The sequence below is a fragment of the Dryobates pubescens genome, chromosome 9 (assembly GCF_014839835.1).
Source record: "Dryobates pubescens isolate bDryPub1 chromosome 9, bDryPub1.pri, whole genome shotgun sequence".
Classification (NCBI taxonomy): domain Eukaryota; kingdom Metazoa; phylum Chordata; class Aves; order Piciformes; family Picidae; genus Dryobates; species Dryobates pubescens.
In genome coordinates this window covers 15,519,164-15,535,530 of record NC_071620.1, presented here as the reverse complement: position 1 = coordinate 15,535,530, position 16,367 = coordinate 15,519,164, and the positions used below count along the sequence as shown (strand labels likewise).

Sequence of the window (16,367 nt, the reverse complement as noted above, 5' to 3'; positions counted from 1 at the left end):
ATTATAAATCTTTAAAAAGAAGAACTCTCAAGTTCTGGAGAATCCACTGAAGATATACCTCAGCATACAATGTATGTATCTGGCCTCCATCCAGTGTGATTTGGAACTGAAAAACCTTTGTCCATAAATTTTCCTTGCACTTGAACATAGACGTTTCAGAATGGTCTAAATATTTAGTATCATGGACAAAAACTTGGTTCAGTGCTGATACAAGCAAGTGATATGAAAAAGGCAGTGAGTCAGTGAAGACAACCTGGTTATGGATAAATTGCAAAGCATGAAAGAAATTAGTGCCAGTATTTATGTGTTTTCTGAGAAGTCCAATATATATTTGCTGCCATGTCAAAGGAGTGGCAGTTGCAGTTTGAAGCACTCTTTCTGAAGCATTTCTTCCCTTGAGAAGATGCTACTTGGTCACTTTTCTAGTAGGCATGGATAAAAAGGTTTTAACTGCAATATAAACAGTGGCAGAAAAAGAACATATTTCAAAATGCTTTATATTCTTCTCTCTGGAGAAATACTTGAACTCAACAATGATAAATACACAGTAAGGAAGAGATTTCCTGAAATTTTCTTGTCTTTCCACCCCCAGATTTCTCAGGGGATACGTGCTTGACCCTAAGGGAGAGCACAACCAAAGAGCTCAGAAACAGAAACAAAAATGAAGAATGGAAGTAGGAGCTTTTAAAATGAACCAGGATTTAAAGTTACTTCTCTGAGGATAATCCTTTCCCACAGTCACTAATGCTGGAAAATTCTCATTTCGGTTCCCAAGCAGTTTTCAGACATTCTCCTAGACACTAACAGGGGGAAAAAAATAATGGGATTGTAATCTACCTTTTTTCCTCTTGAGAGTAAAAAACAACATTAACAGCTACTCACTGACCTGTCCCCTTTGTACCTGCACACTGGGAACTACCACCAGGTCAGTCAGGTGAAGTCTGTCCAAGGTAGCCTTAATGCCTTTCTTGGAATTACACCTCTAAATTAGGTTAGTGAGCCTAAAGTGAGCCTCAGCTAATAACACAGCTTTGGATTTGGGAATTTTTAAAGTGAACAGAAGCATGAAGGAAGATAGTGTTAAGAGAGTGTGTTAAGAGAATATCAGGTCTGTGAGAGACCTTGATAAAAATAGTTGGGACTAAGACTATAGGTTCTACAACACTACACTTGAAGTGCATTGAAATAAGGGAGTTAATCTTCAGAAGGTTTGATGTTGCTTTTGGCAAAGGGAAAATCAATGAACTTGCCTTCTGAATGCTGAAATGGAGCAACTGGGAGAGGGTTTGGAGATGGAAGCTTGGTGAGAAATTAGCAATGTTGGAATTAAAAAGAGACACAGACTGTGGTGTAGGGTCAGACAGACTGCTAGGAACATAAAGAAAAGGAGACAGGGAAAAGGGACAAGAAAAAATAAATGTGGGGAGTGGGAGTAGCTTACAGAATGCTTATAGAATCATAGAATCATTTGTGTTGGAGGGGACCTACCACCCCTGCAGTGAGCAGGGACATTCAACTCGATCAGGTTACTCAGATCCCTGTCCTGGAATGTTTCCAGGGATGGAGCTCCTACCATCTCTCTGGGCAACCTGTGCCAGTTTCACCCCCTACAGTAGAAAAAAAATAATTAAAAAAAAAAAAATCTTCTTTTTATCTGGTCTAAATCTCCCCTCTTTTAGTTTAAAACCATCATCCCTTGTCCTGTCACAACAGGTCCTGCTAAAAAGATCATCCCCATCTTTCTGACAGGCCCCTTTAAGTACTGAAAGGCCACAAGAAGGTCTCCTCAGAGCCTTCTCTTCTCCAGGCTGAGTAACCCCAACACTCTCAGCCTGTCCTCATAGCAGAGGGGTTCTAGCCCTCTGATAATTTTTTGTGGCCTCCCCTGGGCATGCTTCAACAGGTTCATGTTTCTCCTGTGCTGAGGACTTCAGAGCTGGACCCAGCACTGCACTTGGGGATTCACCAGAGCAGAACAGAGGGGCAAAATCATCTGTCTCAACCTACTGGCCATGCTGCTTTTGATGCATAGAGTTGATATGTGTGGAGAAGAGGGAGAGGATAGACTTCAGAAGAAGGCTATGGAGGTGGGCAGCTACACTCAAAACAAAATAGGAGGCTGATAAGGAGAGCAGTGAAGCTACATAACAGCAGCTCCTCCAGCATGAAAAAGCATTGAGCTATATTGATTAGTGCTTCAGCTCTGCAGGTTCTCACCAATGTGTAAGCAGAAGCCTGTTCTTTCCTTAAGCACTGGCTGAGGACCAAGACTTTACTTCAAAGGGGTTATCAGCTGCAGCTTCAGCATCTCTTGGTGCCTGCAGGCAGAGGTCCAGCCACTAGACTGGCCACAGCCAAACACATCGTTGAACATGCTGGGAAAACAGCTACAACTAGAGCAATCTTTTTGCCACAGGCTGGATTGTATTACAATTAAAAATTAATTCATGTGAAAATAAAATATTGAAGCAATCATGATAAGACTAATGAAGGTTTAGTAAAGAGAAGCAGACCATTTGACATGGAGAGCCATCTGAAGTCACAAAAGCTTCCATGGTTAGTTGGAATGAGCTTCTGACTTAGTTTTCCTTGGTTTTGAGCAAAGTGATATGGCTGCTTTTTCCAAGGTGTTATCCAGAATATTGGTGGTTCTGCTAATGACACAGTTGGCAAATCAGCCTCTTGTATTCTTCATTCATCTTTCAGGTTTCTTCTGTATAATCTCCCATCCAGAGGTTATCATGCTACCCAAAGCCATGCTTTGGTGGTCTTGGTACACTGGTGGCTCGTTTTCCTCAGATATGTGGCTGTATTCCTGGCCACCAGCTACACTCCCTCACCTTTGTATTCACCACCATGCCAGCAGTGGGTTGGTTCATAGGCTGAATGGACAGACAAATATACCTTCCTTCTGTCCTCCTCCAAAATAAATAGACTTTTCCAAACTGAAACTCGTTCAAAGAGAGAGCTGGAAAGGGGATAAAGAGGAGTGGGACTATCCCCTAGGGAAGCAACTGCTCAGATTTCCTAGGTGTATTGTCAAATACCACATCCTGAGGGTGGCCTCTCTCTCTGTGACTGGATGTAGTTTTAAACACCACTTAACAGATGAGGTTTGGAAGGTTTAAATGGCATCAAACTAATGATCTGTGTGGTCTGCAGTGAAGGAATAAAATTATGGGATATGCTATCCAAGACTAAGCATTTTTTGCTGTCTGTGAAGAAGTTTTCAAACAGAGGAGAAGCACCCTTACTGACCCTCTGGGTTTGTGTAGGCCATTTTTATCTGTTGGGGTGGCATTGTACTTCACCCTCTTACTTATTCAGAGCAAGGAACTAAAACTCCTCACTTTTCTGCCAGTTTGAGGCAGAATTTAATTATTTGCTCCTGAGAATGTGCCAAGTGACTTCAAAGAATCATTAAGGTGAGAAAAGACCTCTGAGATCATCAAGTCCAGCTGCCAACACGGCACTGCCATGACCACTAAACCATGTCCCGAAGAGTCATGTGTACATGGTTTTTGAACACCTCTAGGGATGGTAATTCCACCACTTCCCTGGGCAGCCTGTTCCAATGCCTGACTTGAGTGACAATATGCTGAGAACTCTCCCACCAAGATACATATTTGCCCCTACTCTTACAGCACATAACCCACCTGTATCATTATCAACAATTAATCTAAATTTGAAGGATTTCTTTCTTTCAGGATTTATTTCTTTCACACTTCTTTCACTTGTAATATACCCAGACTCCACATTGTTATGATCAAGGAGTTTTGGCATATCACAGCTAAAAGAAGTGTGATTTCAGGAATATTTTTTCTACCTGGGAGTACTCCAGTGTAGTTCTGTGTGTTGCATTCAATATAACACTGTTTTGGGTGGCAGAGGTGCCTGGGATGGTTGCTAGTTAGATGTGCCCTGGATGACTTGCTGAAACACCATTTTGTAAGATGTCCACTCCAAGGTGAAGTTTTGGGACCCATTTTTTGTGGTTGGGGTTGCTTGGATTTGCATATTTCTAAAACTCAGAATAATTTCCATCTCTATGAATGGCATCATCTGTCCCTTGACCTAATTGTATTGCCTCCTGCTTTGGAGAACTCTTTTTCTTTATATTCCATTTTGATGGTTGGTTGGTTTAGAGATGCCCAATGTTATTACAGTTAATGTGTATCTGAAAATGAGAAGAACAGATGTGTTTCATATCTTACATGACTACTAAAATGAAGGAAATGGTTAACATTATAGTGAAAAAATAGCTTAATTATTGTCTTCCTTTTTGTATTCCCATATGAGAGTGATATCTGCTGTTGAACTGTGACTCAACCAAATTCTGTTTATATGTTGGAAAGTTTGGATCCAGCCAGTTGCAGTTGTCTTTCAGAGTCAAGAGTCCATTTTTTTTTTAAGTATTGAGATAATGCAGTTTGTCTGATCAATTCAGTTTCATTTGGGGCTTTTCTGGTTTGGTTGATAGTAAAGGACAAGATGTTTGAAATATTGAAGTGTCATGAAGGTGATCTCTTCCTATCCATGCCAGACATCAACAGTTATTATTAAAGGAACACTAAATAGTGGGGTTTTTTGTGGAGGAACAGTGAGAGCACTATTTCCAGTGCATATTATATAATCATTGAATTGGTTTGGTTGGGAAATACCTTTAAGATCATGAAGTTCAACTGTTGACATAGCCATTGAACCATGTCCTGAAGTGCCCTGTCTACACATTTTTTGAATGCCTCCAGGGATGGTGACTCCACCACCTGCCTGAACAGACTGTTCCAACACTTAACCACTCTTTAGCAAATGAAATTTTGCCTAACAGCCAATCTAAAACTCCCCTGGTGCAATTTAAGGTCATTTCCTTTTGTCCTGTAGCTAGTTACTTGGGAGAAGAGACTAACACCCACTTCACTGCAAACTCCTTTCAGATAATTGTAGAGAGCAGTAAGGTCTCCTTTCAATCTCCTCTTCTCCAGACTAAACAAACCCAGTTCTCTCAGCTGATCCTCATAAGACTTGTTCTTTATACCCTTCAACAGCTTCATTGCCCTTCTCTGGAAGTTAGTGAAGACCAGTTTGGCTGCTACCTTCTTTTTTTTTTCCCAGGGTATATTGATTCTTTTTAATGTTTTATCACTCAAAACCCAGTGGCATCTCTAAAGCCATGACATTTTTAGATTTAACAAGCAGTAGTCCATAAATTTCTTAAATATTTGTGGGAAATAAACATAGAGGAGCTTTCTCGTTACCTTTCGCCTCTCTGGTTGGCTCCAACAAGTGAAATGCATAATACAGGCCTATAAATGTAGGACTATAAATACACACTCCTAGAAAGTTCTGAGCCTGAGCACATCAAGCAGCAGGGGCCTTTTTATGTGGATTCATACAGTGCCTTTAGTTCATTTACTCCTTACATGGCTTGGCTCAGGTATGTGTGTGCTCCTATGGTGCTGTCTCCCTGCCTGGTTTCCTGACAAATCCAGTTTCACAGCCTGAGTGTACAGACCCTGAAAGAAGAGTTCCATCTGGAATCAAAACACTACATGGGGGGAAACTAAGAATTAGTTGGTTTTGCAGTGTATGGCTATATGTAGTGTTAGGTATTGCTTTTGGCAGGTATTCTTATTTGAAAGCTCACTGAGTCAATATTAAGACAAGATCTTAAGGAATCTGAAAACACCAAATTGTTTCTCACTCTTTCTCAGTGTGGGCCAAGCTGATTTCAGGTGGCTCTGTTTCATGGGTTTCTGGCAAACATTTCAGCAAATTCTATCACATTCACGTTCTGTAGAAACCTTTTAACCTTCAAAACATCTACAGTTGGTCTCCACTGGAGAATGATATTTTTAGCCACTGGCTTTGAAATCTAGGCTTATAACCAGACTGAAATCCCTAGAAGTCATCAATACATACAAAGTTGTTGAACTGTAGGTGGCTTTTTAAGATAGATTTACTTATCTTTTTGCTCAGACTTCTTAAAAAATCATAGAATCATAGAACCTAAATCTACTCTTCTCTGATTTCAATCCATTACTCCTTGTCCTGCCACAAGATGCTCTCAGATAACTTTTAAATTGCATATGTAACATTGACAGATCATGTCAATCTATCATCAAGTTTGTTGAGAACATGTTTTCTCCCCTTCCATGATAGAAGATTTGTTTGATCCTGATTGATGAAGTGCCCTGCCCAGGTGCTGCATGGTGCACAAAAGTGAGCTAGAATGGACTATATGAGCCAGGCACACCCATGAATTAGCCAGACTCACCAACTTTGGCATTATGTATTTGGATAAGTGGGAAGAGAACCATAGAATTGTTTTGTTTGGATGAGATCTTCAAGATCATCAAGTCCAGGTCACCACTGAACTATGCCCCTCAGCACCACATCTATGTGGCTTCTAAATCCCTCCAGGGATGATGCCTCCACCACTTCCCTGTCTAGCCTGTTCCAGTGCTTGACAAACTTTTTGGTAAAGAAATGCTTCCTAATAACCAATCTAAACCTCCCCTGGCAGAACTCAAGGCCATTTCCTCTTATCCTATTGAATGCTCAGAGGACCATGGTCTAGTCATGAGGTCTGTGGTGACAGGTTGGACTCGATGATCTTTGAGGTCTCTTCCAACCTTGATGATACTGTGATACTGTGACCTTGGGCACAAGTGTCAGGCAGTAGCACAGAAAGAAGAATGGTAGCATTACCCTCAGAAAATAGTAAAATTTTCTTCTTCTTCTCCTTCCAGGTCCTACTTGGACATGTATAAGGTGATAATATTTAGTTACCTCTTCTGGTTTGTGCTTACTATCATCTTCATAACGGGAACCACAAGGATCAGCATATTCTGCATGGGCTACTTGGTAGCCTGCTTTTATTTCCTCCTCTTTGGTGGAGACCTGTTGCTGAAACCCATCAGGAGCATTCTGCGTTACTGGGACTGGCTGATTGCCTACAACGTCTTTGTGATCACAATGAAGAACATCCTCTCAGTAAGTAGTTGCTGCCTTTCTTCTTCCCTCATCACTTTGGTTTCATTGGGAGCGGACACAGTGAGTTGAGTGGTCATTAAACATTCTTACTTTTCAGCCTTCTGCAAGTGTAAAGCAAGTTCCAGTTTAATTCTGAAACTGCAAGTGCATGTCCAGGAAATGGTAATGTGGAAAATGGTGATAGGAAAATTTGCACCCTTAGATTCAGTTGTGCTCTGTGAGGCCTCAGAAGCTATTTTCAAAGGGCCAGATTCTGGTTCTTTCACCTAGTAAAGTCACTCCTTAGTGGTGGTGTGAAAATCTCAATGGAGTGAGAAATAATTAAGAAGTGCAAGATGAGTCATACCATCAATAAAGAGTGGACATTTAATTAAACCTTTTATTTAAAATGAGAAGTTTCAAGCCTAGGGCTAGATGGAGTTGTGTGACCTGATGCCAGCAGTGGGATTGACAACAAAATTCCAAACTGGATTCCTCTTTCCTTCAGAACTGGTGTGAATTTCAGGTGAGAACAGATAGACTTGGTAGTCAAATGTCAGATTCTTCTGCAAAATATAGAAGTTTTTCTTACATTAATGAACTCTTTAGAGCAGATTCTTGCAGTGGCACTGATAGGTAGCTGAAACAAACCAGCCAGATTTATTCCTGGCAATTGTTTTTCAGCTTTGAACATTTTTGGTTTAGTTGCTGGACTGAAAAGAGCAGACATTTTCCTTTCTGCATTTATACAAGTCACTGTACTGAAATAAAGCTGATTTATGGGTGGTTTGAATTTGCAAATGGTCTAAATGCTTGCATATGTGCTTCATTTTATGCTTGGGAATTGAGCTGGAGCTGTGTGTGAGTTAAGCTTGTCCATGTATGTTTGCAGGCTTAGATGGGTGACCTATAAAAATGACTTAGGTGTCGCCTTGCCTCACGTGCCAGACGTTATCACTTCCTCTGCCGAAACACAAACAAACCCCCACATACCTCCTACCTTGCTGATCATCAAAAGAACTAATTCTTACTGGTTTAAGTCATGTTTAGCACTGTTAAAAACACTCTTTCTTCTAACCTCTGATGGGATATAACACAGCCAGTGACAGTCACAATATTCTGTACTATAAAGAGGTGCAATGCTTATCTTTATTTTTTATGTCTTCTGATATGAAACTGTTCTTTTACTTTCCAGATAGGAGCCTGTGGCTACATTGAATCACTCATTAAGAATAGCTGCTGGTTGATTCAGGCATTTAGCTTGGCTTGTACAGTTAAAGGCTACCGTATTCGTAAGTACAGCTCATTTTTCTTCATCATGTTCTATAAATAAGGGATCACCTTTAAAAGTGTGTGCATTTAAGCTGTGCCCCCTTATGAAAATATCATACCTGCAAGTTCAGTTGGTACAGCTTGGTCCTGCACTGACTAGCAAGAAAGAATAGGGAAAATATTTCATAGAACCAAAGGCGACACATACCTTGAGAGAGCTATCAGCACCCTCATACATGTGCAGAATCACAGACCACAGAATAGTAGGGGACCTCTGGGGATCATCTAGTCCAACGCCCCTGCTCAAGCAGGGTCACTCACAGCAGGTTGACCAAGATTTCAATGTCCATGTGGGTTTGGAATCTCTCCAGAGAAGGAGACTCCACAACCTCTCTGGGCAGCCTGGTCATCCTCACAGGAAAGAAGTTTTTCCTCATGTTCAGTGGAACCTCCTGGGTTCCAATTTATGCCCCTTGACCCTTGTCCTGATGATGGGCACCACTGAAAATAGTCTGGCTCTATCCTTTTGCCCCCTACCCTTTAGATATTGATAAGATCCTCTCTCAGCTTTCTCTTCTCCAGGGTAAACAGCCCCATGTCTCCCAGCCTCTCCTCGTCAGAGAGATCCTGCAGTCTTCTCATCATTTTCATAGCATCTGCTGGACTCTCTCCAGTAGTCTCTTGTCTCTCTTGAACTGGGGACAGTACTCCAGATGTGGCCTCACTAGAGAAGTGTAGAGAAGGGCAAGAACCTCCCTTGATCTGGTAGCTACACTCTTATTAAAGCTCCCCAGCATACTACTGACCTTCTGGGCCACAAAGGCACATTGCTGGCTCATGGTGAACTTGCTCTCCACCAGGACCATCAGGTCCTTCTCTGCAGAGCTGTCCAACCTGTGTTTGATGTAAATGAACATTCTGGTGATACCAGTGCTTAACAATTTCCCTGTATGTGTATGCAGGTGATGTGAAACTTGAAGGTGTGGTTTCATTGCACAGCTTGAGCTAAAATGTCAGCTCACCATCACTGCAAGGAGAGGGCAGCTTTTCCTAGCTACAGACTCCCACTCCTCCCTATATGCAATCAGCTGGAGTCAGACTTGCAATCAGTCGGCCAAAGGGTAAACCAGTTCAGCTCACTGAAACAGCAAGAGGCTATACCAGCACCAAAGTGGTAATTTGTTTTGTCAGGAATAGTGACATTTTAGGCAGGTTTTTTTTTAATTACTTTTCTCATGTTTGTGGTGATAAGAGGGAGGAAGTGGATAGTGTATGTGCATGGAGGTGAGAAAAGGGAGGAATGAAGTGTGGAGAGCAAGACACTTCAGCTCTCAGTGAGCTATTAATATGGCTGCACTCCATGCTGACACTCTGAGTTGATGGTTTGAAAACACCTGCATTTTTTTTCCAGTGGTCTTTGTTGGTTTGTTTTTTTTCTTTTACTTAAAGATCATCTTGGTGAGTCTGCAACAGCAGTGTTTGATCCTAAGAAATAATTGAGGAGTAGTGGAAAAGAAAGGAAATATGAATACACAAATGACAGGATCACAGGGTGTTAGGGGTTGGAAGGGACCTCCAAAGATCATCAAGTTCAACGCCTCTGCCAGAGCAGGACCATAGAATCTGGCACAGGTCACACAAGAACACATCCAGATGGGTCTTGAAAGTCTTCAGAGAAGGAGATTCCACAATCTCTCTGGGTAGCCTGCTCCAGTGCTCTGTGACCCTCACAGTGAAGAAGTTCCTCCTCATGTTGAGATGGAACCTCCTGTGCTGTAGTTAAATTCACAAGATAAATGGTGCCCAGTAATTCTTGTATTATCCAAAACATTTTGAGCAACAACAGAAACTTAGGCACAGGTTCGTGATTCCCCAGGGGATGGGCACAACAGGCTTTGAAGCTCTTGGAGCTTGAACTTCCAGACCTATTTGATTGACTAAAGCCAGATTCAAGCCAGAGTCTGTCCCTCGAGTCATTCTATTCCCTTCTGTAGGGTAGCATAGGCCATGTGGTTTATAGTCTAGCTCCACAAAACCCAGTTTTAATTTTTAAGTATCCCCAAGAGAACTGTCTTTTAGAGAAGAAAGAAAGAAAGAAATAGCCCAAGCCAAAATGTAGAGGTAAGAGAAATGAGATTTCCTCTCTGCCTATCTCCTCCTACCCCAAAGGAAGCAGTTTTGTGGTTTCAAATATTTTTTCTCTTGTGCAATGGAAAGAAACATTGAACTGAATTGTGGAGAGGAAAAATAAAAATACTTGGTGGTGGCTGGCAGGAATCTGTTTTGACAAAAATAAAGCACTCAGTTCTCACGTTGATAGTGTTCTTAATAGAAAAATGGGACAAAAAGTCACTTTGAAATGAAAACATAATTGAAACTTGCTTCTTAGAAAAATCAAATGCTTCAAGCTATCCAAAAAATGCTTCTTTTCTCATTTCTTCTTTTCAAGTACCATAGGATCAAATACATTTGTTTGAATATGGTTCACTTTTGCTGAGTTCTTAATTTTGTTGTGGTATCATGTTGTTGGAAGCTTTACAGCTTGAAAACACAGAGTACTTCAAGTGGAAATGCATGCCAGGGTTAGTATGAAAAATATTAATTGAAACCTCAATTGAAATTTTTTATAGAATCATAGAATTGTCAGTGTAAGAAGGGACTTCAAAGATCATCCAGTTCCAACGCCCCTGCCATGGGCAGGGACACCTCACACTGGTTCAGGTTGCCCAGAGCCCCACCCAGCCTGGCCTTAAAAACCTCCAGGCATGGGGCTTCTACCACCTCCCTGGGCAACCTGTCCCAGTGTCTCACCACCCTCATGGTGAAGAACTTCCTAACTGAATCTACTAGCTTTGCTCCATTCCCTCTAGTCCTATCACTACCTGACACCCTAAAAAGTCCCTCACCAGCTTTCTTGTAGCCCCGCTTAAGATACTGGAAGGCCAATATTAGGTCTCCTCAAAGCCTTCTCTTCTCCAGACTGAACAGCCCCAACTATCTCAGCCTATCATCATAGGAGAGGAGCTTCAGCCCTCTGATCATCCTCATGGCCCTTCTCTGGACACAATTCAGTGCCTCCAGATCTGTCTTGTAATAGAGGCTTCAGAAGTGGACACAGTACTCCAGCTTGAGTCTCACCAGAGTGGAGTAGAGGGGGAGAATCACCTCCCTCAACCTGCTGGCCACACTTCTCTTGATGTGGCCCAGGATGTGATTGGCTTTCTGGGCTGCAAGTGCACACTGCTGGCTCATGTTGAGCTTCTCATCCACCAGCACCCACAAGTCCTTTTCTTCAGGGCTGCTCTCAAGCCACTCACTGCCCAGCCTATATCGGTGCTTGGGATTGCCCCTATGCAGGTGCAGGACCTTGTACTTGCTCTTATTGAACTTCATGATGGTGGCTTGGTCCCACCTCTCCAGCCTGTCCAGGGCCCTCTGGATGGATCCCTTCCCTCCAGCGTGTCTGCTGCACCACACAGCTTGGTGTCATCAGCAAACCTGCTGAGGGTGCACTCGATGACAGTGTCCATGTCAACTATTTAATGGACAAAACGTTATAGAAGAAGTCTTCATACAACAGCCTTATGCTGATGGTGTATTTTTTTCCAGCAACCAACAATCTCGATTGTAAACTGCCCAGTGGAGAAGCAGGAATCATTTGGGACAGTATATGTTTTGCTTTCCTGCTGCTGCAAAGAAGAGTTTTCATGAGTTATTACTTCCTGCATGTCGTTGCAGATATAAAAGCTTCTCAGATCCTAGCATCAAGGTAACATAAAGTTTTTAACAGATTAAATGAAACAGTTCAAATGTCTCCTGGCTACAGTACTACTTGTTTGTGATGGGTAGTACCAAAAGACTCACAGTATCACAGTATCACCAAGGTTGGAAGAGACCTCAAAGATCATCTAGTCCAACCTGTCACCACTCCTTTAACATCAAACAGTCCATGCTAAATTCGTAACTGCAAACCCAACTCTGACAGAGCAAACATCAGAAAACAATTTAATGGAGAATCTGGTGGAACTGTAGCCATTCTTTTCTACCAAACACTGTCAGCTAGAGAGACTTAGAGGCTCTTTGAGACTCTTCAAGAGGTGATGAATGAGTAATGAAGAATGACCAAAACATGTCATCTGAACATCCAGATCAATGAGTTGATTATATTTCTAATGAAACAGAGGTAGAAACCATATTATTCTGGAACACTAGAAGCTTGCTCAAAGGTTTGTGTCATCAGATTGAAAGCATTGTAGTCTTCACAGGGCAAAAATGAAGCTGAAGCTATGTTTGTCATGTCTCTGGATAAAGCTGGTCATTGCTTACAGCTTCCAATCATGTCTCTGGATAAAGCTAGTCTTTGCTTAGAGCTTCCAGGGGACTGCGGCAGAGGGACAAAGAGATTATAATGCTGAAATGACTAGAAAGACCAAAATCTGGAGGTGTGCAAGAAGTCCTAACTCAGGGAGCCACCTACATTCTGGTTTTGAAGTCTGGAATCTGAATTCCTTAAAGAGGTACTTCAGCTTGTAGCTGAGTAGAGATCAGAACATTTGGCCCTGGATCTTGAAGTGATTGCCTGTAAACAGATTAGTACTCTGGAGTAACTGATTATTTCTCTCTGGTCTTGGATTAGTTTGGGTTTATGCAGATGAAGTCATGTACAGAGGGAGTACAGTTCTTTGTGGTGAGCTGGCAGAAGGGAAACTGAAAAACATTTAATATTTCCTCTCCTTTTTCCCTTTCTTCCTCACCAAATTCTGCTGTAGGGGTGCTGAGCTTTTCCAGGCTACAATTGTCAAGGCTGTAAAGGCAAGAATTGAAGAGGAAAAAAAATCAATGGATCAACTGAAAAGACAGTATGTATTTAGTGTGTTTATATATATATATACACATGCAGGTATTTCACTGATATTTGGTACTTATTTGCCCCCTTCTTTTGCAGAAGTGCTGATTAGGTTTTGAAGTATGATTTTGCAGTTATTAAAATCCCTCTCTGGGAATTCAGAGATCTGAGTTAGTCTCATATTATGCATTTTTAGAGTCAGGACGTCCAAAAAGATGATATACTGCAAAATCTAAACTTTCCTTTAAACTTAGACTTACAGTTCTAGGACCAAAGGTTGTGAGGTTAACATAAAAGAATCCAAGTGGAATGTGCTGACCTACCTCCTCCTCGGTGTGCCTGGAATTGGAATGGAAACAGATGTTTCCTGTAAATCAAGAGAGGAGATGTGAACCCTCCTGTGTATTCTGAAGGATCTCTAAATCTCAAAAATCCAGTGATGATAGGTTAAGACTAACATTTAATTATTCTACACCTGAGTATCATGTCAACTAGACCCTCTTATCTTTAAGAGATTATATGCGTCTGTGTCAAATTTTTTTCTCCGTTAGAAGGTCCAACTCAGCTGTGGGTTTGGGTTAACCTGTTTTGTGTAGTTTGAATGCACTGCAGTGCAGATGAAATACTAGAAGAAAAACAATCTTTTTATCTCTTTCCTTTCACTAATTATCCTTCTCTCCTCTTAATTTGTCTCTTCCCATGTTTCAGAAGAGTAGGATAGTCAAATGCAAATCACAGAATGATAGGGGTTGGAATGGACCTCTGGAGATCATCTAGTTCAACCCCCTTGCCAAAGCAGGTTCACCAAGAGCAGGTTCTGCAGGACAGCATCCGGGAAGGTTTGGGATGACTCCAGAGATGAGACTTCACAATCTCTGTGGGCAGCCTGTTCCAGTGCTCTACTGTCCCCAAAATAAAGAAGCTCCTTCTCATGCTTAGGTGGAACTTCCTATGTTAAAGTCTGTGCCCATTACCTTTTGTCCTGTCACTGGGCACCACTGAGTTTCCCTATGGAACTCATGAAAAGTGTGGGCAGGTTAGTAACCAGAAGTGCCACATTAACCCTGACTCACCTGAAGGTGCAAATCTTGATGGTTAGAAAATAGGAGACAAGAACTAGGTTGATAAAAGACAGAAATTAGGGGAGCTGTAGTTAAAAGCCACCTAAATAGCCCGAGCTTATTATGGACTAAAGAATCTAAGGCACATCCTGACCCTGCTGCAACAGTTGACAATATTCTCATTGACTTGACCATTACCAGGAATTTGTTCTGTATGTCTGCATTCCTGGTAAGATTTCCTAGATGCTTGTTGCTTTTGTTTAATTTGTGGTTCATCTTCTAGTGTTTGAGTGGAAAGCATATATGTTTACCTTTACTGAAAATATTTGCATCAACTTAACTGACCTGAGGATCCTTTCTCTTTATACAAGTCATATCCTGCTCTCCTTTTTTGATAGTGCAGCCAGCTGTTGCTTCAATACCTGCAAAAAGCTTACAAAGCTCCTCCAATTCTATGCCTGAAAAGCTGTAGCTGCTTCCTAGCATGATGTCAAACCCTGCTACTGATAGCTTCTTCAGGACCTCCATGGCTAAAAGAGCATCAGAAGGCTGCAGGGGTCATGCTCCCTGCCTGGGGTTTCCTACCAGAATATAAAGTGGGCTGGTGCTACTCCACACTAGAATCAAACTTACCCCAATTGACAGGACATGCTTATCCAGGGAATCCTTCTTCCCTGTTAATTCTGCTAAATTTAAGATCAAGGAGATGACTTTGCTGGCAGTACTGCTGTCATGGGTTAGGGCTGGGCTGGCCACTAGACGAGTGACAAATGTTATCTATGAAGCTCTCTCCCTTCCCAAAGGGAAAAGAAATGGAATAAGGGAGAGAGACCAATAGGTTGGGAAAGAACCTAAAACAGCTTTAATGGAAACAGTAAAATCAAATACATACAAATAGGCACAAATCAGTGTTGAACCCAGCTCCCTAATGGCAATGGTGTCATCATTGTCACCACTGATGCTGTGAGCAGGCACTGGGGAAGTCCCAGAATGGACTCAGCAGTAGGTGGAAACCAGATTCAGGAGCTGGATTCTGGAACTGGATTCAGGAGCCCATGAATTGGGATAAAAGGGAGGAGAGGGTCCTCTTCTGGTGCTAGCCATTGAAGAAGAGGCTTGACCCTGATGATCCCTCAGATTAATCCTGAAGATGACATCCATGGAATGGAATCCCTTCTTGGTCAATTTAGGATCTACTCCCTCCTGCCACCTCTGACTTTCTGCACCCCAAGGTGAGGTGCAAGATGTGGCTGTGCCCTTTGTCTGCACAGGAGCAAGTCTAAGCCAGAGCCTTTCTGCAGTCCAGCCCTTGGCAGTAACTCTCTCCATCAGAGTTCTCTCTGCTAGAAGCAGCCACTGGCTGTGCAAACCTGGAACTTGCCTGTGAAACCTGTGCCCTCACTGAGCAGAGACTGGGCTGAGATGTCACAGCACTGGCCAGAATTGGTTCTTTTCTACCTCAAACCAGGACAAATGCCGGAACTAATCCATATTGCTCTGAAGATTACTAGTTTATAGGACATCTGCCTTCATAGAGGGGGTGCTTATTTTATTTCATTCACTAATGTACATCGGTACTTCATACAGTTTAGACTGGTCAGGATGAAGACAACTGTCAGTACAGCCAACAGTTTTGACTCATAAAGTGGTCTTGACTGACACATCTGACATCAGTAGCAGATGAATGATAGGGAAGGAACTCTCACCACCTACTGAACAATGGCAACTAGCTGAGGAGAAAGAGGGTTTTTTCCTTCTCTACTGGGAAATGGACAGATGATAAAAGGATTTTAGTGCATTTTAATCACTGGAATTAGTGAGTCGTTTGCTTCTAAACCTGTTGCATCAAAAGACTTTATTCCTGTTGACTTTGATTTGATTATTACCATTTCTTAAACTGTGAAAATAGAAGTCTTAAAAGACCAGATTATGCCAACTTTACAGGACTGAAGGCTTTCCTACATGTGGACAAAACTGAACAAGTTTAAGTCTTCTTTATTTCCAGATACATGGGACAGTCAAGAGCCTAGGTGGTGGAGATGTAGCACAAATAGCACAAGAACAGCCACATCCCTGGTTCAGAGAAGCAGGTTTCAGGAAAACCACTGTGTTAAGTAGAAGTCCTGTTAGCTCAGAGCTTCATTATCTGTGTGGTAGCTCCTGACAGCAATTCTATCATTTTAAAATTATGATAAGGCAGTTGAGGAAGGAGTAGG

The 16,367-nt window shown here is 42.0% G+C and overlaps 1 protein-coding gene across 2 annotated transcripts in view; it reads left to right on the top strand.

Moving 5' to 3' along the window:
- PIEZO2 (piezo type mechanosensitive ion channel component 2) overlaps positions 1-16,367 on the top strand; it is a 338,300-nt gene that overhangs the window by 268,144 nt on the left and 53,789 nt on the right. For both annotated transcript variants that reach the window (XM_054164079.1, XM_054164078.1), the window contains exons 28-31: positions 6,750-6,993; positions 8,168-8,264; positions 11,854-12,013; positions 13,014-13,103. In XM_054164079.1, the coding sequence (XP_054020054.1) occupies positions 6,750-6,993; positions 8,168-8,264; positions 11,854-12,013; positions 13,014-13,103 (591 nt within the window). The remainder of the gene's footprint in view (positions 1-6,749; positions 6,994-8,167; positions 8,265-11,853; positions 12,014-13,013; positions 13,104-16,367) is intronic.